At 38.7% G+C, this 24,159-nt stretch overlaps 2 protein-coding genes across 2 annotated transcripts; one reads left to right on the forward strand and one right to left on the reverse strand.

Annotated features, from left to right (window-relative positions):
* The first annotated feature begins 9,521 nt into the window (after window positions 1-9,521).
* Window positions 9,522-11,144, forward strand: LOC133738500 (uncharacterized). The gene is made up of 2 exons (XM_062166057.1): window positions 9,522-9,992; window positions 10,805-11,144. The coding sequence occupies exons 1-2, from the start codon at window positions 9,666-9,668 to the stop codon at window positions 11,015-11,017; spliced, it is 540 nt and encodes a 179-aa protein (XP_062022041.1). The 5' UTR covers window positions 9,522-9,665; the 3' UTR covers window positions 11,018-11,144.
* Window positions 11,145-12,214: 1,070 nt separating this feature from the next.
* Window positions 12,215-16,355, reverse strand: LOC133740788 (ras-related protein Rab7). Its single transcript, XM_062168729.1, has 7 exons — window positions 16,089-16,355; window positions 15,976-16,002; window positions 15,656-15,755; window positions 15,413-15,559; window positions 13,540-13,620; window positions 13,320-13,465; window positions 12,215-12,620 (listed from the first exon to the last, which is right to left on the reverse strand). The coding sequence occupies exons 1-7, from the start codon at window positions 16,139-16,141 to the stop codon at window positions 12,557-12,559; spliced, it is 618 nt and encodes a 205-aa protein (XP_062024713.1). The 5' UTR covers window positions 16,142-16,355; the 3' UTR covers window positions 12,215-12,556.
* Between the last annotated feature and the right edge of the window lie 7,804 nt (window positions 16,356-24,159).

Here is a 24,159-nt window from a genome sequence, read left to right on the forward strand (position 1 = left end):
TACATGAACAAGTTCTTCTTATCTAGTCAACTAAATCATGTGAATAAATCGCTAATCACGTATTTTGTTTTGACTTTGAGGAAATCAATGGAAAATATTCCTATAAAAGCAAGGTCAAGCAAACTATTGGCGATCACTAGCCGATCACCTCCCCAAGTGACGAAATCATCAACTCTCTACTAAGATGCTTCTCCGGAGCAATGGAGCGTCATGCTTGGACAAGTCCAACATGATTTGGTACTTGTATTGATTCCAATTCCAATATATCTTCGGCATAAGATAAGTAACAATACCTCATTCTTTACGCTCTTGCACTTAGAGCTATTGTCATGCCTTAACGTGCTTTTAATGACTTTTAAAGCATGCTTATAACACATATTAAATGTTTTAGTAGCACACCTACTATGCTAAACAAACATGTCATGCTTTATACCCCAAAGAATCTTACCATGTTTACAACAATGCAAAAATATTATTAACAACTTTACTATAAGTACATGCTATACACATATTCCATGCTTCTATTTAATTGTAATTCAATTAAATAAACATGTGATGCTTAGACAAACTATGCCATGCTTATTTGTCGTTGTTCATACAATAGGCAAAATTTACATGTACTCTATATGTAAACATATTGTCTAGCCTCCGGGCACCATATTTTATCAAACTCTCCCTACGGAAAAAAGACCTAAACAACTCTAGACTACACGAGTCTATGGTCCATGACCAGCCACCAAGAGGTAAGGCAACGCCTCACAATGACGATGACCGCTACGCGGCATTGCAGTCAAGCTTTTCTTCTCTAGGAAAGAGTAAAAGTACCGGTTAATACAGCCCACGGCAGCCATTGACTTGGCAGTTAACCCCCGACGCTTGGATATCAAAAGATTAGGTTCGCTACCTAAAGCCCACTGCTTAAACATAGCTCCCCTTATCAAACAATTTTCCGACCATACGGAGGTCTATAGCCAGGAGCGGGGGACTCCTTGGAGGGCCTAGCAGGGGCCCACCCGAAAGGGCAAAAGCGTTCACTCCAACATAATCCTAGGTGGACAACGCACTCGCACTAATTATGCTCGATATATGGCACAAAGCTACGCTTTGGTATCAACCCAGCAAGAAAACCCTCCTTGACTGGGGACTTCGAAGACTTGCACATACAGCCCAACATAATTAGCAACAGTTACGCTCATGCCTCAAGGCATTAACTTCGAGCTACCCATTGATGCCTCATGGCATCTCCGAGCTTTCAGGCTTTTGCCTTCCCGACAACCCCGAGCTTTCACGCTTTTGTTTTCTAAGCATGCCCGAGCTATCATGCTCATGCCTTCTCGGCATCCCCGAGCTTCCCGCTCACGCCTTCTCAGCATCCCCGAGCTTTCACGCTCTTGCCTTCCCGGCAACCCCGAGCTTTACGTTCACGCCTTCCCGGAATTCCCAAGCTTTACACTTATGTCTCCCCGACATGATACACATTAATAGAACATTGAATTCTTCTACCATTTGTCGTTTGCAACAATCGAATTATTTTCACGTTCCATTAATACGAGTGAAAAAACCAAACAAACACAAACATTTGCATATTCATCATTCATGAGTTACAAACTCTTGCCTTCACGGCACTCTTGTAACTTACACCTCACGGGCGTAACCTCGTCAATTCGACCTCGTTCGTTTTTCTTGCGCGCATCAAGCATTTATGCATCATATGCACTTCATATACTCATTTATCGTATGCTCACACAACCATGTGCATTCTCGAGCTCATAACCGATCATACTTAGCACCATTCACGTATATATATCATCATGTATCATGTGCCTTGTACATTCGTACATGCTAATGCATATCAGAGCAACTCACACCCGTTGCCCAATACAACAAGCATTCTACATGTGCGCCCTTCTATCTTTGTTTTGCAGGTTAAAGAGTCCCTTCTTGCTTACTGAGTTCGGGGACTTGTAGGGGCTGGACGCCGCCCGGACATCACTTATGCTTGATGACATCATGTTTATAACTCCCCAACCAAGGAGCTCCTCTTACTTGGGGACTTCGGGGACTTGTAGATACCTTCACTAGTATGGAAAAATAACTATGTCACCAAGCATATGTAACACCCTCTTAGGGGGGCCCACAAGCCATGGTGGACCCAACCGCAACATGCATTTTGTAGCCCGACATTCAACCTACGCGTGGTAGTCGGGCCAAGAGCTTGTCGGGAAGCCACCTTGCCAATGTGCCTCCACAACATTCTTTGAAGACTAGATATAGGACTTCTTGTCCCACATTGAAGAAAATGTAAAGGAGAGTGACTCCCTTCCTTATAAAAGGGATCACTCCTCCCACTTAAACGCCCATCCCATTACAACTTGCCTTCGTAATCAACTCGGGCCGCAAGGCCCAAACACATATAGTTGAATATTTCAAGTGGATGTAGTCTCCCCCAAAGTGGGAGATGAACTCTTTCTCTAACGTTAACTAGAGCCTTCGGTTTCTAACGTTAACAATTATTAAATGAAGGCTAACTTCAATTGGCAAATCAACCCACAAATGCTCAGTGATATTCCATGGTGGTGAAGAAAACAATAAAGGGGAGGACATGTGCTATCTCGATGGTGAGAGGTTTTTGTTTTTGTTTATTTATTTATTTTAATTCATATATGGGTAAAATGGAGATTAAAATTGTACAAAAAATTGAGAAGTTCTAATTTTCTAAATACTAAATTAGGATGTCTGAATAGAACCACCCTTATTATAAATAATTTGGTTTCTTATGATATATTCTTATAGTTTTAACTTCAATTTCGGAATCATAATATTCAAGTACCTCATTTAGTTCATCTCATCAATTATCTTATTATTATGCAATACAAACCCAAGAAAGTTGGTGAGGCTAACAAGTTAAGCTATCGGTATTAGATGAGTATTACTTTTCACAGAGAGAGAGAGAGAGAGGTGGTAAAGTAGTGATGTTGATGTCGATGTTGGGAAACATGAAAGAGGTAGTGGTTGAAATTGGACATGAGTGACTTGTTGGGCACTTGGGTGTGGATGAGATTTGAGTTTTTAGTTTAAGGATAAAAGATTATTTATAAATTTTAGGAAATAAATTGGGAATTCCAAGTACTAATATTGGAGATTTGAAGATATGAATAGAAACACTCTAAAGAAAAATACGTAAGGTAAATAAAGAAATTTAGTATTATGAATACAACCAAATTAAAATTAATGTATAACCCAATAAATTATTTTCAAGAAAGAAATTCCGCGCTAGAGGTTTTTCTCTCTGCCTCGTCGGTCTCAACACCATTCTTCCTTGGTGGCGAGAGGACCAAAGGAGGTTTTCCCTTTTCAAAAAAAAAAACAATGGTCGTTAAGTTTTAGTTTGCTTGGTGGCGACGCTTGCTATCTCTGAGAAGGGAAAACATCCTTTGGTCCTCTCGGCAGTGTCGTCTCCATTCATCACTACGATGTGGGTTGGCTCATCTCAACAATCTTGAAGAAGGAAGTGGATCCCAAGGCTTTATGGGGACTATGGCCTCTATCTGGAGCTTCAAAAATTGTCTTTCCAAGATAACAACAAGATTGGTTTGTTTTCAAATTCTCTCAAGTGGAGGAACAACAAGATTGGTTTGTTTTCAAATTCTCTCAAGTGGAGGAGAAGAAGAAAATTGTTGAAGACGAATCATGCTTCTTTTGTAAGTCAATGTTGTATTTTGGATTTTGGAGGATTGAATGATGCACGCTGATTCTTATTGCTACTGTTTTGGTGAGGTTGAGATATCTGGTTCCCACTAGCTTTTACTACTAAAGGCACAGCCTATATGATCGGATCAATGTTGGGGAGTGTGATTCAATTGGATAAACTGAGAATTTGTTGAGGCTCCATTGTTCAGTTTGATGTTTCTGAGTGCCTCTTAGTCTCAGGCTTAGTCGCACAAGCTGAGTGCCTTCAATGCTATGCCCAAAGAATTTTCTTTCACTATCTTAAGCATTCATGCAAAGCTATTAACTACTCAGTTGTAGCAGTTTCGTTCCAAGCCACCGTCTGCTTTCCCAGCACCAATGATCACCTCTGCCGACTTTTCTGCACCTATCCTAATTGCTATGGTTAAGAGGATGTTGGGACCCCAACTATAAACAAGTCATAGTTTAGTCTTCCTTATATTGATTAGTATTTCCTTATATGCATGAGCTGTCATTGTTATCAATCATGCTGATAACATGTGCTCCTATCCTCTAGGAAATGGGACAGGTGTCCTGATCCTTGTTCTTATCTATCTTGCTCCCTATATGTACTGTTTTTGGACCATTTGAGAAGTTATCGAAAGAATATCAATTGTTTTCTCTTTTTCCTTTCTAGTTCTTTGTATTTCTGCATTTTTAGACTTAGGATTGTATTATCTGGTATCAGAGCTCCAAACCATGGGGTCGAGGAGAGCTGGAGATCCACCACAATATTCATCCACACCGCCGCGTCCGCCGGACCCAGGTAATTTGCGAATGAAGCTTCAAGTCGAGTTAGAAGAGACAGCGGTGGAATTTAGTGAACTTCACAAATCTATGGCATCATTGGCGACGGAGCAGGCTATATTCCAGTCAGAGATATTAAACGAGTTGAGACAAATGAGATTGGAGCGAACAACTCAGTTGAGGCCGCCGCTGCCACCACCACCTGCAACGGCGGATCCCTACCATTACCAGCAGCAACGACCTCCATCTCCGCCGTCGTCAAGACCACCAATCCTTCACCAACAGCAAGGGGTATGGTACTCGAACCAAATTCAGTACCAGTACCACTCATTACACCCCCCATCGCCTCCACAACAGTGGGTTCCGCCACCTCATGCCAACCACCTACCTCCGCCGCTCATGCAACCATCGCCGGGCTTTTTTCCTCCGCCACTGCCTACTCCTTATTATGCGCATCATTACCACCCTCATTGTCTTCCTCACGAATCTCCTCAGTCTTACCATCCTCAGCAGCTCAATCAGGAATTGGAAGCTCAGAAGTTTGGATCTGGGTTGGCTGTGATGGGCCCGGAGATCAACTCGTCTCACTCATCGGGTTCTTCTCTGATTACGACGACGAGCTCCGTTCAAGTGCAAGCTAAAGGCTGTTTGAGCATGATGGATGAATCTGAAATTGAAGGCATTGAGGTTACAGTAGGTGTGAGCTTGGAGAATGGATTTAATCAACTTGGACGTGATGTTGAATTGCAATCCGAGTATGACAAATTGTTTGTTGCTGAGTCGGACAATGTGGAGCAGAAAACTGATGTCGCCCCTACTGATGAAGTTGAAGATAGTGAAGATGATGATGAAATTAATGAAAGGGAAAATGACAACACTTTGTTGTATACTTGGCAAATAGCATCACAACTTGCTGGTTCATCCTGGGGTATTGCAGCAGCAGATAACAAGGATCAAGGATCAAGGTTCTATTTGGGGCGGTAGTGGTAGTCAGAAACCAAGAGTTGCATATGACAGTGGTGACAGAGGGTCTGCTTTGAATAAACCAACTGAAGGTTCTTGGAGTAAGCAAACTGGAGGGTCCTCTAAGCAAGCCGATTGGAGCACTAAAGAGGGAAAGAAAATTAGTACATGTGTGGTGAATGTTTTTAATGAATTGTGTATAAGGCTTAAGCATTACGTTGAGGGTTCAAAGAAGATTAGTCACTATGTCCTGCAACTATGCTTCTCTGGGTTTGATAAGAAGGTTCGTGATAAGGGTAGTGGCCACACTCTCTTAGCAGATGAATTTCTTCTTATGAATAAAGAGTTGGTAAGGAATATGAGAATACTTGGGGTAAGCATTTCCAACTTGATATCTGCAGTTGGGAACTTAGAGACAGTGGCATCTGGTAATAGTTTGAAATTTACCTTTTCACTAATAATTACCTTGATTGAATTATGGAGTTATGGATATGTTGAGAAAAATATAAGAGGGTTTACCAAAATTTCAGTGATTAGTTTTGGAAATGGATGCTTTGATTTCCACCATGATCATGGGCTTATCTCTAGTGGCATTGAATGTAATAGTTCCTTGATGAGTGAAAATGATGAATGTATAGTTGTTCTTTGCCGGAACATGAATGAAGAAGATGTTACGGAAGAGATTGAATTGCCTCCTGAAGTTTGTGACTTGTTTAATGGGGGTTGGGTTTTCGATCTTGTGAATCATCCTTTGTATAAAGAAGACCAATGTGAGTTCTCGACAGCCCAAGTGACTTGTATGAGGAATGGAAGAAGAAACTCTCTGTATCAACATTGGAGATGGCAGCCCAGAGAGTGTAATCTTTCAAAGTTCAATGCAAGATTGTTACTAGAGAAACTTAGAAAGAAGAGGCTCGTGTTTGTCAGCGACTCATTGAATAGAAACCAGCAGGAATCAATAATAAGTTTTGCTCAGTCTGCAATTCCTCCTGGGATAAAGAGCTTGGTGAAGAATGGATCTCTCACTGTTTTCAGAATTGAGGATTGTAATCCTACAGTAAAGTATAAGTGGGAGACAAAAAGGTCGGGGAATTTGCGTATGTTGGCTCATCCTCTACATGTGAAGATTCTTATGAATGATATTGAAGTGGCACAGAAAGGAATTAAGCCATTTTCTTTGAAAGACTTGGGCATTTTATTGGATGATAGTAATGGAATTTTCTATCTGGTTTTTGTGAAAACTGATAAGTCTACTCCGCAAATGGAATTGGTGTTTGAGAAGGAAAAAGGCTATATGGCTATTGGCTATGATATTACTGATGAGAAGGCTAATGTGAATATTGTTAATGTGCATGTGAAGAAGGCCTTTGATGAAAAATGGGTGGCAGAAATTGCAAGGAGAATTGTCATGGTAATGACAAATGCAAGGCTTTACATCACTACCCATACCAAAGTGATCATTGGAGTCTGTAAGATCATGCAAATTTCTAAATATGAGATCAGAAACTCGGGCGATTTATTTACTGATCAACTTGCTAGACATTTTTCTCATATTTGGTCTGCATCAACTCCTTTGAGGTATTTTTCTTCTTCAGTTATCTCAGTTGTTGCTATTCTTCTTCCTTTTTTTGAAAGGGCTATTCTTCTTCCTTATGTGGCATTAGTTATGTGTGTTACTGCTTTTGGTGGAATGATGACTATAGAAACATCACACATTGAGGAAGTTGTTGAGGAAGCTAAGAAGAAGCAATTTGATGTTGTTTTCGGATTATATGGGGCGAAGCTATTTTTAACAATATTGCTGCAGTATGGAACTTCTATGGTGGGAGGAGGATTTATATATGATATTTTTTGCCTACAATTCTTACTTGACATGGTAAGCAAAATGCTGCAAACTTGGACATGGAAAAATACAGAACCTTTGCAGACTCAGATCACTGTTAGTAGTTTTCTCTGTTCATACAGGGTGATAATAAAAGTTGATGATGCTCTGGAACTTCCTAGCTGGGACAAAGATTTGGTCAAGGAAAATTCTACATATGAGTTGGCTCCCAAGTACTTTGGTCCCTCTCAGGTCATTGCTCAGATTAGGAAGGTAGCCTACGAGTTGGAACTGCCGCCAACTGCTAAGGTTCTTCCGATCCTGTTTTTCATGTGTTATTGCTGAAGAAAAAGCTTGGAGATTCTGTGATCACCTCTTCACACCTACCCCCGGGTTTTGACTCAAAGGTGAACTGGTATCCTGATAAAATTGTGGACAAAGGGTTGTTTAAACATGGAAATTCATCAGTGGTGAGGTGGTTAATTAAATGGAAGAATTAATGGAACTGAGGAAGGATTCCCATGGGAAGAGGCCGACAGTTTTCAGCTGCATGTCCCTGTTTTCAAAGGTTAAGGCTGAGTTGCTTCTGCAAGGAGGGTGGGATGTTGGGACCCCAACTATAAACAAGTCATAGTTTAGTCTTCCTTATATTGATTAGTATTTCCTTATATGCATGAGCTGTCATTGTTATCAATCATGCTGATAACATGTGCTCCTATCCTCTAGGAAATGGGACAGGTGTCCTGATCCTTGTTCTTATCTATCTTGCTCCCTATATGTACTGTTTTTGGACCATTTGAGAAGTTATCGAAAGAATATCAATTGTTTTCTCTTTTTCCTTTCTAGTTCTTTGTATTTCTGCATTTTTAGACTTAGGATTGTATTAGAGGACAACATCAATAGCGTTGGTGACCAATAGCAAGAGAACCAAGCAAATTCTTCCTATTATCTCATCTCTGATGCAGCTTGATTTTGAGCCTACTTTGGCTCTACCGTATAAGGTGTAATGCTAGGTTTATTGACTAAGACGTACAAGATTGGGCGCCGTGTAGGTAGGAAATATCAACCTAGAATTGAGGGGGTTAAGCCTCGCAAACTAAAACTACCAGCTTAGCATAAAAAGCAAATAAATAGTTCTGTCAAGCCCAGAGCCGGCTAAGAGCCTGTGCAAAGTGTGCGATGGAACAGGGCCCCCAAATTTTGGGGCCCTATATATACTTCTTTGTACATCTATATTATTTATGAAAAGACCCTCACTACTTGAAAGTTTTGTAGTTCAGTTGGCAATTAACTCTCTTTCCAACTTAGTAGTACAAGTCTGATTCTCATCACAGCTGATTTGCTTTTTATTTCTTTTTTGGGCCCCTTTTCCTATCCCCATTTTCTTGTTCTTTTGGGCCCCTTTTCCTCATTGCAGTTGATTTGCTTTTTATTTCTTTTTCTTTTTTAACCCTTTTTCTGCCTCCATTTTCTTGTTCTGATAGATATTACATTTATCTTTGATCCTTGTTTCATTTATTTATGTCTTTTGGATAATATTGTATTTATCTTCGTTAATAATTCATAATTCATTTTTTTTTCTTTTTTAAAAGATGATGAAAGGGTTTCACTCATGCCCCCATGGTGACTCGAACCCATGACTTCGTACATAGGTAGTGGGTGCTCTATCCACTGAGCTAACACCACTTCGTCATATAATTCATGATTGAGCTGTAATTTTATCTTCGTTAAATGGATTTTTGTTAAGCTTTAGTACTCTTTCTCTCTAAATTTTTTTGTTTTTAAAGAAGTGGAATAATAATATAAGATAAGAGGGCCAAAAAAAAAAACTAAAGTAATTAGTTATGTATTTATATTTGTTTGTATATAACAAAATTTTTCAATGATATATTCATGTATAGTCGCGTCAAGAGGACCATACTTTCTATCTCGCACAGGGCCTCCAAAATTTTTAAGACGGCTCTGGTCAAGCCTAATATTGGTGAGGAGATGCAACCAGCTGAGGAGGGGATGGATGTGTTTATAAGCATCCCTGAGATACCCCCTCTGCGGATGGTCCCATGAGATTACAAATAAATACTTCTATTGTTTTGGTTCTAGTAGTGTCAGATTATTGGTTACTTGAAAACTAATCTCTATATTAACATCTTGACAATAGCTCAATCTTATTGTAGCGTGCAAAAAATTGAGTCACATTTTAATGGATCTACAATCAACTCATTTAAAAGAAAAAGAAAAAAGAAAAAAAATCAGTACATGTATTAAGAGTTTCTTCGACCAAACGTGTTTTACAGGCGGAGCAGCCAACAAAAGTCAAAACACGAAAGCAAGGCAGCTGCATATAATACCAATACAAGAACAGAATTAGGATCAAAATCCAAAACCCAACACAAGTGGAGGTGAGATGGACGAAATCGAGGAAATGGGTCCGATATCCGATGGTTCGAATCCTCCTCCGCAACCCAAAGCGAGGATGAAGGTTCCAGAAGTAGAGGTCCGGCTGTACCGACAAGGCAAAGGTCCGATCGACTCGTTCAAGTCATGCCTCGGGGGTTGGGACCAGAACCAGTTGGAGGTTCAAGACATTCTCGACAAATACGGCTTCAAATCCCTTTACGCCTTCAATCCCCAGTCGGGTCGCGGCGTCCCCATCCGCTTTAACCCCCGCAACGGACGCTCCATGCTGCCCTATAGAGACGGATCCGAGGTTTACATCGACGGCGAGCCCAAGGTACTCACTTTCCAATCAATTCTGAATTTACTTTATGAACAACATGGATGTCTTTGGTTTTGATTCAGTACTACATATTACTACAGCTCATTGTCCATTTTGGATTTCCCATTATTGCTATAATGGCTGCTTGCTCAATGTCCAATATGTCCATGTCGTAGTATATTGGTGTACCCATTGGCCAAAACAAAGCTAATGGATAGTCCTAGGTCCAAATTTTCAACTCTATCCTCTACTTATTTGTTAACCTACAGGATGGAACTGGGTCTATACTGTTTGCAACCCCATCCCCACTCTAGGACTGGATGCTGGTGTTAGCTTCCTGTAGATCATTAGATTGTCGAGTTACTAGTACTTTTAAGCTTTTGAGGGCTAGTTGTTGTTTGGCGTCAAGTATTGGCACTTATGTTTATGGCGGCCAACCGCGCAAGTGCAGTATTGCACTCGGTTGTGTTTTAGGGAACATTGTTATAGCACAGCCATGCTGCTATTGGGTCATTAGATCATTCCATTGGATTTAAGTCCTTTTTTTTCACTTGATGAGCAGGCGGACAGAATTTACTGAATTTGTTACCTTTCCTGTATCTTCTCTGTTTCCAGCCTCGAATTTTCTTCAGACCATGAGCTGCTAAAAGAGAAATAATATGTGTTTCTCTTAACAAAGGGAATAGGCTGTATGTTGGCCTGTATTTTATGCCACAGATCTCTTTGACTTGCGTTGCTTTGTAGAGAGATGAACATTTGCGTTACACATGATATTCTTTTGGTATAGTTTGGCTAATGCATACTTGCATGTCTTGCTTTCTCTGCAGGATTCCTTGATCAAACCAGTGACAAAGATCTTGCTTGGAGTAGCTGTTATGACTATCCTGATAACATTGGTTATGAAGGATCCTCCAGAGTTCATCCAAAAATTTAATTTTTTTGGGGGGAACTTCCCTCCTTGGATCCTTGCTCTTGTGGTAATAGTTTTTACACGAATGAGGAAGAGAACCAGGGATTTCCTGAAAAAACTTGGTTGGTGAAAGGTGACATTGATGCTTTTACCTATAAGGCCTGTTAGTTTCTCTGTTTATTCTCAAATTTTGTTAAAACAATGACTCGTGATCGCTGAATTTTAATTTGAAGTATCTGCTGAGTGGTTTTTGGTTACCAGTGTGGACTGATATTTGATGATGGAGTATGGTTTGGTGCGGGTGCATCCACGAGCTGCAGGGTGTCTCATTAGTACAGACCCCTCATGCTGATGTACTAGGAAGACTTTGCCTTTGTTTTCCAGTTTTTCAATTTTAATAGATTGACATGAACCAGACTAATACGGAAAGCCAAAACAAAATGATAGAGAGGTCTGAACGTCTGATTATCTATATTATACTACTATTTTTATGTGAATAACATTAGAACATTAAAATACTTTGAAATGGGCAATTGTGACAATAGGTTTTAATAGAAATAAATAAGTATAACTACCCTACTGCTACTTAATATAGTTTCAAACTAGTTTATCTATTCATGTAGTCAGTCTACTTTTAAACCGAGCTAGTCTACTTATGTATCGATACATTGATATACTGTTTACTGCGTAGACAAAAGATCACATGCATAATACCGAATCTTAGATGTTAAACAACCAAAGCCGAAATATGGACAGACGAAGTATAGTTTGAAATGGCAATACTGGTGAACTTTATTATGTGATACTTTATCAATGATGTGAAGGAACAAAATGAAAAAAAAAAAAGTATAGATGATGAAAAAAAAAAAAAAAAAGGAAATATCATCGTCACAACACAGTTGAGTTGAACTTAATAGAGATTTCGGATGAAATTACTTTAAAAGTCGACAGCATAAGGCAAATTGAAAAACATATGGTGCAATTTATCCAAATTGAAAATCAAGAGAAAAATGGCCAGGCGTGCTAAATGCTAATGTACAAGTTGGCTGTTCTTGCCTATGATAAAAGTGCAGAAGGCAGGTAGCGATGCTGTCTTTTCATTCAGATTGAGGACCACATCAATATTCAACCTTCAATAAATTCCTCTATTGTCTGACTTATTGTGTATCTTTGCAATTCCATATTCCCACACTTTTACCTAATTCATGAGTCCAAAAACAAGAGAATGATACCTAATGAAAGAGTTGCATTTCATATATTTCATTAAATTTTGTAGGAGACAAACTTTCAACTGATGTATGATAACCTGGGGAGCTAAAAGAAGAAAAAAAAGGAAAAAATAGCCAAATTGTTTAATGAGAACATGAATATCTACAAGTTGGCTCAATATGACCTGAAAAAATCAGTCATTGATTACACAAGCCACTCTCGACAATTTAGTTGATCACTTCCATGAAGTAGATCAATCCGAAATGAGTTCTTTCAATTTGGGTATCCTTGAAGTTCATCTAACCAAAACAGAGCTACCTTCCTCAAACTGGCAAAAGTCAAGCATGGCTATAACAGCAATGACTTGGTATACAACGTGTACAAAACAATGGCTATGAATCAGGAGCACAAAATTGAAAATTAAGCAACCAAGCATTAGAGGTGAGTTGCTTGAATAAATTCAGCATGCACAACCACCTCTTTGATCAGACTCTGAAACAGCATCCGGGATGCCCTGGAAATATCTGCAATTGAAGAATAAGAAGTAACAAACAACATTAACATATCTCCATAAGAAAGCTCCAAAATCTGAATATAACAGCATACAACAATAATGACAGACAGCACATTGTAAAGTAATGGAAGGGTGGCGGCATTGTAAAGTGATTGAAAGTTGGGGACAGAGCAAGGAGAATGAGAGATGGGGAGATTGCAAGCCAAAAATATTTAGGACATTGAAAGGTGACGAAAGACTTTCAAGTTCTAAGGATACCTGTCATCAAATTCACATTGTTTTGAAGGAGATTGGAGAGACATTTACCTATGATTGATATTAGATCCCTCTTATCCAATAGTCATCTCTATGCCGTATAACAGCAATTTTAGAAAATCAAGATAAGATCTTATCCCAGTGAAACCAAGCTTTTATTAAGCCCACAACTATTGGGATCCACTATTTATTACTAATCAAATTCTGATACGAAATTTTATTTGGTTTACATTCTTCATGTAGAGGAAGGAATATTGCTGCTTCCAATGTTCCTTCTATCTAATTCTTATTACAGACTATCCCAAGACTATTAACATATGAGTTATATAGATTAGTGCATAGGTTCCTCAGAACAACAAAAGTATGGTCATCTTCTGATCAACTTTGCTAACTCCAGAATATCACTAGCATAAATGAAAAATTATAAACAGTATCTCAGCCTCTATGAACTTACATGTCCTGCTCATGTTCATTTGCAAGAGCAGTCTTGGCAATACAAAGGAATGCTGCGTCAACATTGTAATCTTCTTTTGCTGATGTCTCAAAGTAAGGTATGTTCCCCTTTGATGCGCACCAGTCCTTTGCTTTCTTCTCAGAAACCTGAAGAGCTAATAATTAGTGTAATGAATCATTGGAGAAATTAATTGACCAGCACTGAAACTGTGTCTACTTACCACACGACTATTCCCACCATCGATATCAATCTTGTTACCAAGCAATATAAACGGAAATGTCTTGGGATCAGCAGGGTTGGCCTAGAAGACATTGAGAAGAAAAGCAACTATAAGCAATTGAAACAAAAAGATAGCATTTTCCAAGAAACCAAATTCAAATTACAGAACTGTAAGCCAACCAGTGCCAGTGAATGGTATATTGAGACTTTATTAAGCTACTGCGTTTTTCTTGACTACTACGTAAGGGATACGAGGATCATTAACAACATGAAACAAGGATATAAAAATCAGCAGTATAAGGAACTAATAAGAAAGGGCTGACTACTGCTAATTCCAAAAAGGTCCTGGAGGAACAGTGCCTAAACCTTTTACCTTCTGTTTTTTTTTTTTTTTTTCTGTAGAAAACTTATGTATTGAACAGATAAATGGTAGAACTCTAACACAAAGGTACAAAGAAAACTATTAAAGATATCCATATAACTACGATAAAAAGAAAGGTAGCCTTGAGTTGTCCAATATCAAAAGCAGAAACAACATTGAAAGCTCTCACATATTGCATGGAAGCTCAGCACTCTTAAAAGGTTGGATCAGCTGTCTCTTTTGTTAAATAACCAAGATAAGGTTCCCATTGAACACCATTTGAAATCAGAACTACACCTTTCTTAGTTTCTGCTAGTTAATATTGAACAATAGACTTAAGCATCAGCAAATGAACCCAAAAGTACCATGACTTATCTTACTGATAATGGAAAACTCCATACACACATCTCTCTCCAAATTCTACCCAAATTGTTCTAACTGGAGCAAGAAATGAATGATAGAAGTTAGATAAACACCCTTTTCTCCCTAGATGGAAAGTCTCTTCTAGGCTTCTAGCATACCAAGGCAAGATCCTTAGTCAAGGAGAACATATCCCTCAAGAGAGGTTCTTATAGATTGCTCGTGTACTTGAGAGAAAATACAATTGTAATTCTCTGAAAAAGCCAGCAAGGGAAATCATATAAATAAGAGAGATTGAGTGTTGAGCAAAAACTAAAAACTATCTAAGATTGTTTTAAGTATCATTTGAAAACTTTATTATTATACTGCCTCCCTTCTGCTTAACTCTCTGTTGTCTCCCTCCCCCCCTCTTCTCTCTCTTTAATTAGAAACAAAAAAAAAATCAATAAACTAATCAACAATTAAAAAATAATTAGACAATTACTTTCAACTCTCTTTCCATGTTATTTCTCAGTATCGGCAGTGAAAACAATAGACAATTACTGTTTAACTCATTCTAAGCTAAATGACTGTTTTTTCCTTGCCCCAGATTAATATTCTTCAGTGTACAAAATCCCTAGAGCCAAAAAGTATTTCTACTTGAGGAACACTCTGAGGTAAACTAATACAGCTTGCTATTAATAAAAAAAACTCAGCAAGCAGTACAAGCAAAAGTGATACATAACTGACATTACTTTCTCTAGACACTCTCAAGCTCTTTAGTCAAGCACGTGCAATTGTCTCCACAGTAAATAACTGAAAAAGACAATGAGCATTAACATGAAGACAAGCCAGTGGCCAGTGTTAAAGAAATTCATCGCGAATCACTCCAAAGAAAATGTGGGTGTAGGTGAACACACTGATATGAGTAATGTCATATTCTCAGTTGGCTGCTATGTCACTGGGTAATCAATCAGGAGCGCACAGTGACATAGTATTCTCTTATCAAAACGGGACATACTGTTTCCAATGGAGAATTTTTTTTTTCTCTCTTTGCTTGAGTCATTTCCAACTGAAAATAATCCTAAATGAAAGTCTGGACAACATAACCTATTACAAAAGTAGATTTATGTATGTAAAATTTGAAAGAGTCAAGAAGGGCATGAATCAAAACCTGCTTGAGAAACTCCTCGTGCCAGTTATCAAGAGTATCAAAGGACTTCATTACATTAACATCATAAACTAGAACACAGCAATCTGCCCCTCTATAGAACGCAACTCCAAGACTTTGAAATCTCTCCTGCCCAGCCGTGTCCCATATCTACCAATTCACAAAGAAAGGCGCACATCAGCACTAAGACTCACCAAAACTGAACTAAACAGAACCACTGAAAAACCATTGGAGTACAAAACCCACCTGTAGGGTAACAAGCCTGTCATCAATTTGGAGTTCTTTGGTGACAAAGTCTGCACCTATTGTAGCTTTATACTGCTGACTGAACCTCTTATGCACATATCTAATTAATCCATTAAGGAACCAATAATTGATGCAAAATTAAGCCAAATCTTCAAACAAACTAAGCTAGATTCATCCAAATTGAACAGAATGTTGCAAGAAAATTATAAATTAATCCAAAACGAAACACTCGAACAAATTGAATTGAAAACACAGAAAAATCCAACCAAAAATTAATGAGAAAAATACAAAAACAATCTCACACAGATCCTCAAGGATACTGGTTCATCAACGACGTCTTGCCAACCCTAACAGGAGAAAATACAAAATCAAAAACTCATAAACATTGGTAGAGAGAATTAGAAACCCTAGGAGGGGGGATACGGAGGCATACCCACTGTCGCCGAGAACGATGACCTTCAGCAAGGTCCGTCTGCGCAATGACATGGCGAATTTTAACCGCTGCGAATCACAGAAAAAGCGATACTTTTTACTACTCGTGCTTAGTTTTCTTCTTCAAACGGAATCAAAGAGAGAGAGAAAGAGAGAATGCGAAAGAAAAAAGGGGCGCCAATTTCGATCGCTCTGTGTGTTTCCTTATTTTATTATTATTGATTGATTGTTTGGAATTATGCTCGTGTTTGGGTCTCAGACTCTGGAAGCGCATATAATACAGCGGGGCGGGGCTACGTGACATTCATAACGGGATTGGAATTCGATGGGATCCACGTATCCAGTTACGGGGCCTTTGGGCGGACCCATTCACGAAACACAATGGATAATCCCACCGAAAGAAAAAAAAACAAACAAACAAACAAAAAATTTTATTTTGAGTATTATTATTATTATTTTTTTTTTTGTAGGAATGAATATTTAATGACGGTGCTAAAGAGAATCTCATGACCTAATTGAACTCGATCCCCATAAGAATGTGTACATACCAGCTATGTATCGAGTATAAACAACACAAATACCTGATTACCGGATCAGGTGTGAGCCAGATACGCACTATTGAGAAATCTGGGACCCAATCTATAATAAAGTAGGTTCAGGAACCGGCACGAATACTGATTGGAACCCTCAAGAATCAGTCCATTTGGGGAGGCTCAAACCTCGTCATTGTCAACTTTGAAGTCATTTATTCCCACGTACCTTTACTATTATCGGTTAGGATTTGCTCCCTTACCATTTTCAATGTACGTGGGAATAAATGACAGCTGCCAATGGTAAGTTACTATACTCTACCAATGGTAACTCACATTTATCGTAAGTTACTATTCCCTTCCAATCTTTACTTTGTCAATATTTCAAAAGTACAGTAAAACCTCTATAAATTGAGACAAGCTAGTGTACTGGTGGGTATGAGATACCCTCATTTATAACTATTTGAACAAAAATTTACAAGTATTTGAACCAAAATTACAACATTGAGAACAAAAGTTACCATATTCATTTACACTATTTACATATAGTTAAACAAAAATTACAACATTGACAACAAATTTGTTCAAAAGCTTGTAAAAATGTCGTAAGAGGTGTAATTACCATTATTAGAACTAAGATTACAACATTGACAACGAATTTGTTCAAAAACTTGTAAAATGTCGTAAGATGTGTAATTACCATTATTAGAACTAAGATTACACAAAGTAGGACTCAAATTACAACTTTGACAACAAAATTTGTTCTCACTTTTGTAAATGTGGGTATGAGATACCCACCACTACACTAGAATTTCCCCTATAAATTAACAATGTTTGGAGTTTGGACTACGAAAAATTATTACTTTAGAGGGGTCATTATATTATCGATAAATAAATAATTTATTCATTTATCGATGAATGAATATTTATTAGGGTGATTCTAGTTGGACCTCCAAATTTGATATTTGGACCTCCAATTTTTTTCAGTTATTAATTGACTTTGTCAACTTATATGAAAAAACAAATAAGGACAAAGCGAGAAAAATGAAAAATTAAGTAAGTAAATAAATAAATACTCTTCTTACCTCCTCTAACCAAATATACTAGTCTGCAATCACATGCTCTGCATGTGTAAGAAAAATTTTAATTGTAAAAAAAAAAAAAAAAGTTATCTACAAAAGAAAATAGATCTGTTATTGCAGAGAGAAAATAGTGGGAGAGAAAAGTGGAGGTTGTGGGATAATTTCTTTTCAATTTTCGTAATAAAATCTATTTTATAATTGTCCTATTTACCCTTATAATTTAATTTATTGTCAAAGTTTTTTAATCTTTCAGGGTTAAATCTGTCAAAATTTTCAGTTTTGGCTAACAAAGCCTCTTCTCTTAATAATAGTATAGATATAACATTCAATTAAATATTTTTTCCCGATATTTCCTTATATTGCCTATATAGTTTTATAATTTACTCAAAACAATTAAGTAAAAATAATAATTTCTATACATGACCCATCATTTATTACAAAGGTAAATTCAAAACAATCTGATTTGGAATTTTCTTAAACTAAATTAATTGAATATTATGATATAGTTATTACTCGATCTTCCAACCCAATACCTTTGAAATCCTTCTTTTAGCAAATTCACAGGGGTTCCAACAACATATCAAGATCGAGAACCAACCATCTGATTAATTTTGGTGGAGGAGAGAACTACTCATAAGAAAGCAATGTCATGTGATTTTGATTCATTTTTCTTCTCGTGGTTGAAGATAGAGATAAAAAGTAGAATAACAGATTGTTGTATCTCATGTTCAAGGGCGTTTTGGTAAAAATAAGAAGGTCTACTTAGCTTTTCAAGTATTCTAAAAAGTAAATTAGAGGTGTACTAAGTATGAGAGGTCCAAATAGCAAATTTGGAGGTCCAAGTAGAATCACCCTATTTATTACTTTAGAGAGTTCTATGTTACTCTTAGTTGAATTATATAACATAGTCTAATTTGATTAGGTTGTCTATCAAAGATAATTAATATCCAGATAACAATTATGTTATACCAAATATATGTTTGTCAGATGAGACATTTCAAGCAATGATAACTTAGAATAACTACTTGCTACAAAATGAGAAATAATATATCAAACATGGTCCATGTGTTGCAATAAATTAAGGATAAAGTTCAATTCGGTTAAGACATAAGGAAAAAGCAAAGAACTATAAAAGGATATTTTGAGAATTAGTTAAATTGAGAAAATATAAATTGTTAAAAGTTCTTTAATTATTATGTATTTTGAGTTTTTATATACAATATTTTTATAAAAATTTAAATTTTCCAAGGTTTTAAGTTTTAAACTCAAACTTTCTCTCACCTCGGGAAACCCTAGGGCCTACTCCGTTTGAATTCTTGTTCTCGTTCGACGGCGCCCGGACGTCGGGGCTAGCCTCCAGCCTCACCGCCGTCATGAGGTTTGCTGCCGGATGGAAGATCTAATGCCCATAGGACTCGGTTGGAGGTTTTGCTCGAGTTTTGTCAGAAGGTCGGCTGGGAGAGCAGCGAAGGCGATGTTCGTGCGTCACGGTCTGGTGGCAATCCCTGCAGCTGGGTTCTTGGATCGACGGCGCCATGGATTTTGAGCAATGGCGGTGGGGTTCGAGGCCCGGATCCGGATTGTTTTTCTGTGCTGATGTACGTCGCGGGGTCTGGCTCGGAATGGCTTGGATTGCCGAATGGTGGGGCGGGGCGGATCGAGGAGATGCTGGTCGGGTGATGTGGGTCGGCCGAAACTTGGCTGGACGGTGATGTATGACGGGCTGAGGGGAGCAGAAGGTGGACTGGACCAAACCAAATTGATGGGCCTGGAGCAATTTCCTTGGTGGACTACCCTATTAGGCCAAAACTGTTGGGCTGGGGAAGTCCATTGTTATTTTGGGCTAGGGTTTAGGCCCTTGGCCCAACCCTATGTTTTTAGGTTTTGTCTAATTACAATAATGTTTCTTGTATTAGGAACCTAGATCTCTAGCGCCTCCGGCGTAGTACCAATGGAGGATCCCCGCTACCTCTACGTATTTGATTGTATAATAAGTGTGGGTATTACCATTATCTTCTTGTCTGCCTATGTCCTTAAATAGCAGCGGAAGTGTATGTGACGACCTATTCTGGCTTGTAATGAATCCTATTATCGCCCCTCGGGCCAATTAAAAAAAATATATATATACACACACACATACAATATTTTTATGTATTTCATCAATTATTACTTTATGTATTCACTGGATCCTTTTTTTATTTATTTGAAAGGGGGCTGGTGCGGCTGCCCTCAAGCCTTGATTAATGAAACTGCAGAATACAAGGGGAGGGGGGGGGGACATAAAGCTTAGCAAAGAGTGTTTATTGGGTCCTTAAGGATAGTAGAAAAATTATTATCTTGTGCATTTAGCGAGATTCTTAGTAATATACACTGGTCCCAAGTCGGGACTAGAGAAAATTATTATTTAATCGAGGTTATTCATTTATCGAGGTTTTACTGTAGTGGGATCCAGTTTACAGTCTTGTCTAACCCTTGGCTTTCTTGCTGTGGGCCTCAACTACTACTAGACCAACAATAAAGGCAATTAACTCAGTAGTTAATATGGCGACAAATATCGGTCATGAAAGCGACGACTAATACAGCCTTAACTACAATAATTACTACGCTCAATAGTTACAACTATGAATGCGCGATGTATGACCTTCGTAAATGTGTCATGATTAACCACTGTTATTGCAACAATAATTATCATCATAAGTGTGTAAGTAAATGCAACCATAAAGGTGGGAATAATGGCGGCTTGTCCCCCAAGTAAGTCATTGCCTATATAAAGGCGGCCCGACGTCCAGGTAAACCATCTCATTCTTACTCTTTCTACTCCACTCAACTAAGAAACGTACTGACTTAGACATCGGAGGGTTTTCTGCAGGTACCCCTCTCCTATTCGAGTCGACAGTCAAACTTCCGAGTCAACGGTCTGAGGAAGCTTCTAGACCGTTCCTGGTCAGCTCCCGCTCTAGTCTACATTCATTGGTGAGTCAAACTCATCTTCGAAATTTTTCGTCACCAACAAGGGGCGCCGTCTGTGGGAACCACTTTTCCCTAAAAAGTGATGGCGGGAGCTGCACCTGACGGAATCCCAGTTCTGTCATTGAGGACTGGAAGTGACGAAATCCAATCCCCTCACCAGCCCTCAAATGGACCTATCCCAAACCCAAGCGGCGACCTGAACTTGCCTCTAGTTGACGAGATGCAAAGGCTGAGGCAAGAACTCAAGCAACTCTGGAAGGAAAAACAAGATAGAGAGGCTCGCCGACGGCGAAAACTCTAAAGAATTCTACAACTCGACAGCGACTCGATCGTCAGACGACGAGGCCAGCGGCATCACCGGCGGAGGCTCTGAAGGACACCTCATCTAGGGGGTGTGGGGCACATTAAATGGAGGACTAAATGGTGGAACCAGAGCAGGCCAATCCAAGAGAGCACGCAATGAGTCATGGCGCGAGAAGATGGAGAAAATGATCAATAAATGTAAGCAGGTCGGTCCTTGAGAGCTCGCGACTGAAATCACAAGGGACGTTGATAAGTCTCCCTTCACCGATGACATCCTCAATGCCACGAAACCTCGCAGGTTCACCACCCCAGTGTTCCAAAAGTATGATGGGAATACCGACCCCGTGGATCACATCAACGGGTACAAACAGCAGATGTCCATCGAAACAACTGACGAGAAACTGATGTGCAAGCTCTTCCCATCAAGCCTTACGGGTCGGCATCAACATGGTTCCCAGATCTCAAGCCCCAATCAATCCCGAATTTTAACAAGCTGAGCCGAGTTTTCATTTTGCAATACTTCTGTAGTTTTAAACAAAAGAAGGATATGGAGACTTTGTTCAGCACCAAGCAAAATACAAGAGAGAAAATATGACAATTTTTCAAACGATTCAAGGCTGAAATGCGACATATCAATTGTGAGCCTTAGTTTGTTGCGATTGCATTCAGAGAAGGACTCCTCCCAAGCACACCGGTACCCTTATACGAGAGTTTGTTGCGTGAACCCCCAAGAGATATGGATGACATTGTTATAAGAGTCAAGGGGGAGATCAAAAATTGAGAGGGCAAATGAGGCACAAGAGGCACAGGTTACTGTTGTCGTCGCCTCGAGAGAGCAGGTTGACTAGAGTAACATTAAGAAGAACATTCAAAGTAATAGTTGTCTTAGTGGAGGGATACCTATTAGCCAAATAGCCACCCTCAATTCAAGTAATAGTATAGGGATTTAAGAAAGGTTGTCGAACCCACAAGGATTGGATTTTTTTCACTAGCTAGGGTGTGAATCTAAGGAGAGCTAGAATTTGCAAATGTACATTCACAAGGAAATCTAGGCTCATTGTGAGTATGTGCAAGATAAAGTAGTGATTTGATTTTGGTTTTTGAAAATAGTTTTGAATTGAAAACAACTAGATGCTCAAATGTAAACTAAATTACTCTAAACTAAACTAGTGATCAAATGGATGAAAGTTAGGATTTAGATTGTCTACCACTAACCTCCCTTGCAAGTATTGATGCATTTCAATATTAATTATGCTAAATTAATTAACCAATTTCTCTCCTTGTATCCCTCTCGAGTATGACAAGGAACATGCTCCTTTTGTGATATCAAGCAAGTAAGCAACCCCTCTCGAGTGTAGTACTTAACTACTCAAGTCATGCATTTAAATCCGGTTAGGTATCTAGTGCATTACCCTAAGTGCATAAAGTTTGGAGATGAAGAAATCATGCAAACCAACCAAGTTTATCTCTAAGTGATTGTAATTCACAACCCCTACATGCACACCTACTGTGCTTTCATGCTTTAACATTCAAAGGTTACCAATCTCTAAACATTATATCATGACATAGCAAATACACATACTCAAAGTGGTAAAGTCTAAGCATATGCATTCAACTCTTGAACTAGTATGTAGGCATGTTTAAGAAAATTGCATAACATCATATTATGGCATCAATCCATACAAGATTGGCTAGGGCTTTCAACCCTAGCCCCAACAAAGTAACTACTCACTCATATTCATACAAATTAACACCAAATCTAAAATACATCAAGGAAAATTAAGGAGTTTAAGGAAAGAGTGAACTAGTTAAAGCTTGACAAATTGATGGCTAGCTCCTCCTTGTCCTCCTTGATTGCTCCTTGGATTCTTCTTGATGGTGGAATGGATGGATGATGGACTTCTTGTTGATGGTGAATGAATGGAATGGTGATGAAGATATAATGCTTCTTTGGCTAATTTTGAGTGGTAATGATGGAGTTTATGGTGGTGGAATATGGAGGAGATGGAGTAGTAAGGGGAATATGGATATTATGGGTTTGGATTTTGGGAGGTGGATATGGAGGTTTTATGAAGGAGATGAAGAGAGAAAGAAGATGTAATGGGGTGGAATGGTTGATGGTTTAAGAGTGTAATGAAGGGATGCTTATATAGAGAAGAGAGATAGAGGAGTAAAATGATGAATGGAAGCAAAGATAACAGCTCAAGCATGGAGGTGGAGTATGAGAGTGGTAATAGATCCTAAAAATAAGGGAAAAAATAGAGGAAAAGTAAAAGTACAAGATTAGGGGAATAATGGAATTGGATTAGTCAATATTAAATTGAACTTTAGAACAAGTAATTTTCATGTTTTAGAGCACAAATATGTATATGAATTATGATCCAACAATTCTTCAAGATTATCCCCCTGAAGAATGGTCTACGATCCACCCCGTGACTATATACAAAAGATATAGCCACGAAAGAATATTTGAGAAGCCACCCCCCTAACCAGAGGCTAGTAACGAGGATGAGAGAAGTCGATATTGGCCACTCCCCGAGGCAAAGGGACACGGAATATATAAGTGCGAGGGAGTGCGACCAGTAATCCTTGCAGCAATGAAGGCTGGTAAACTTCTTCAGTATAAAATAAGATAAATTGAGGCAACCAGAGGGATCATGGAAAAGTCCACGTGCCGAAATTCATTTCAAGTAATGGACAAGATACGATAATATGGTGACTTCGTTTTCATAAAAATGTGGCACAACTCGTAAAACTCAGGTAAGAAAAAAGGGTTTAGTGATTTTTGCACATGTTGATATCTCATTCGAGATACCATTGAAATTATGTATTTTGTATTTCTCGCATGAATAATATCACTGGGACTGGTTCCTCGAGTAGGACAGTCCCCTTTAATTTGTATGACTGGTTCCTCGAGTAGGACAATTATGTTTGATTCGTAGTAGCTAGTTCCTCGAGTAAGATAGTTGTCTTAATGGTTCAGAACTGGTTCCTCGAGTAGGACAGTTGCCTTAATGCTTTGAAACTAGTTCCTCGAGTAGGACAGTTGCCTTAATACTTCGAAACTGGTTCCTCGAGTAGGACAGTTACGTTTGATTCGTAGCAGCTGGTTCCTCTAGTATGACAGTTCCCTTAATGCTTCGAAACTGGTTCCTCGAGTAGGACAGTTACGTTTGATTCGTAGCAA

Source organism: Rosa rugosa, chromosome 3 (assembly GCF_958449725.1).
Source record: "Rosa rugosa chromosome 3, drRosRugo1.1, whole genome shotgun sequence".
NCBI classification, from domain to species: Eukaryota; Viridiplantae; Streptophyta; class Magnoliopsida; order Rosales; family Rosaceae; genus Rosa; species Rosa rugosa.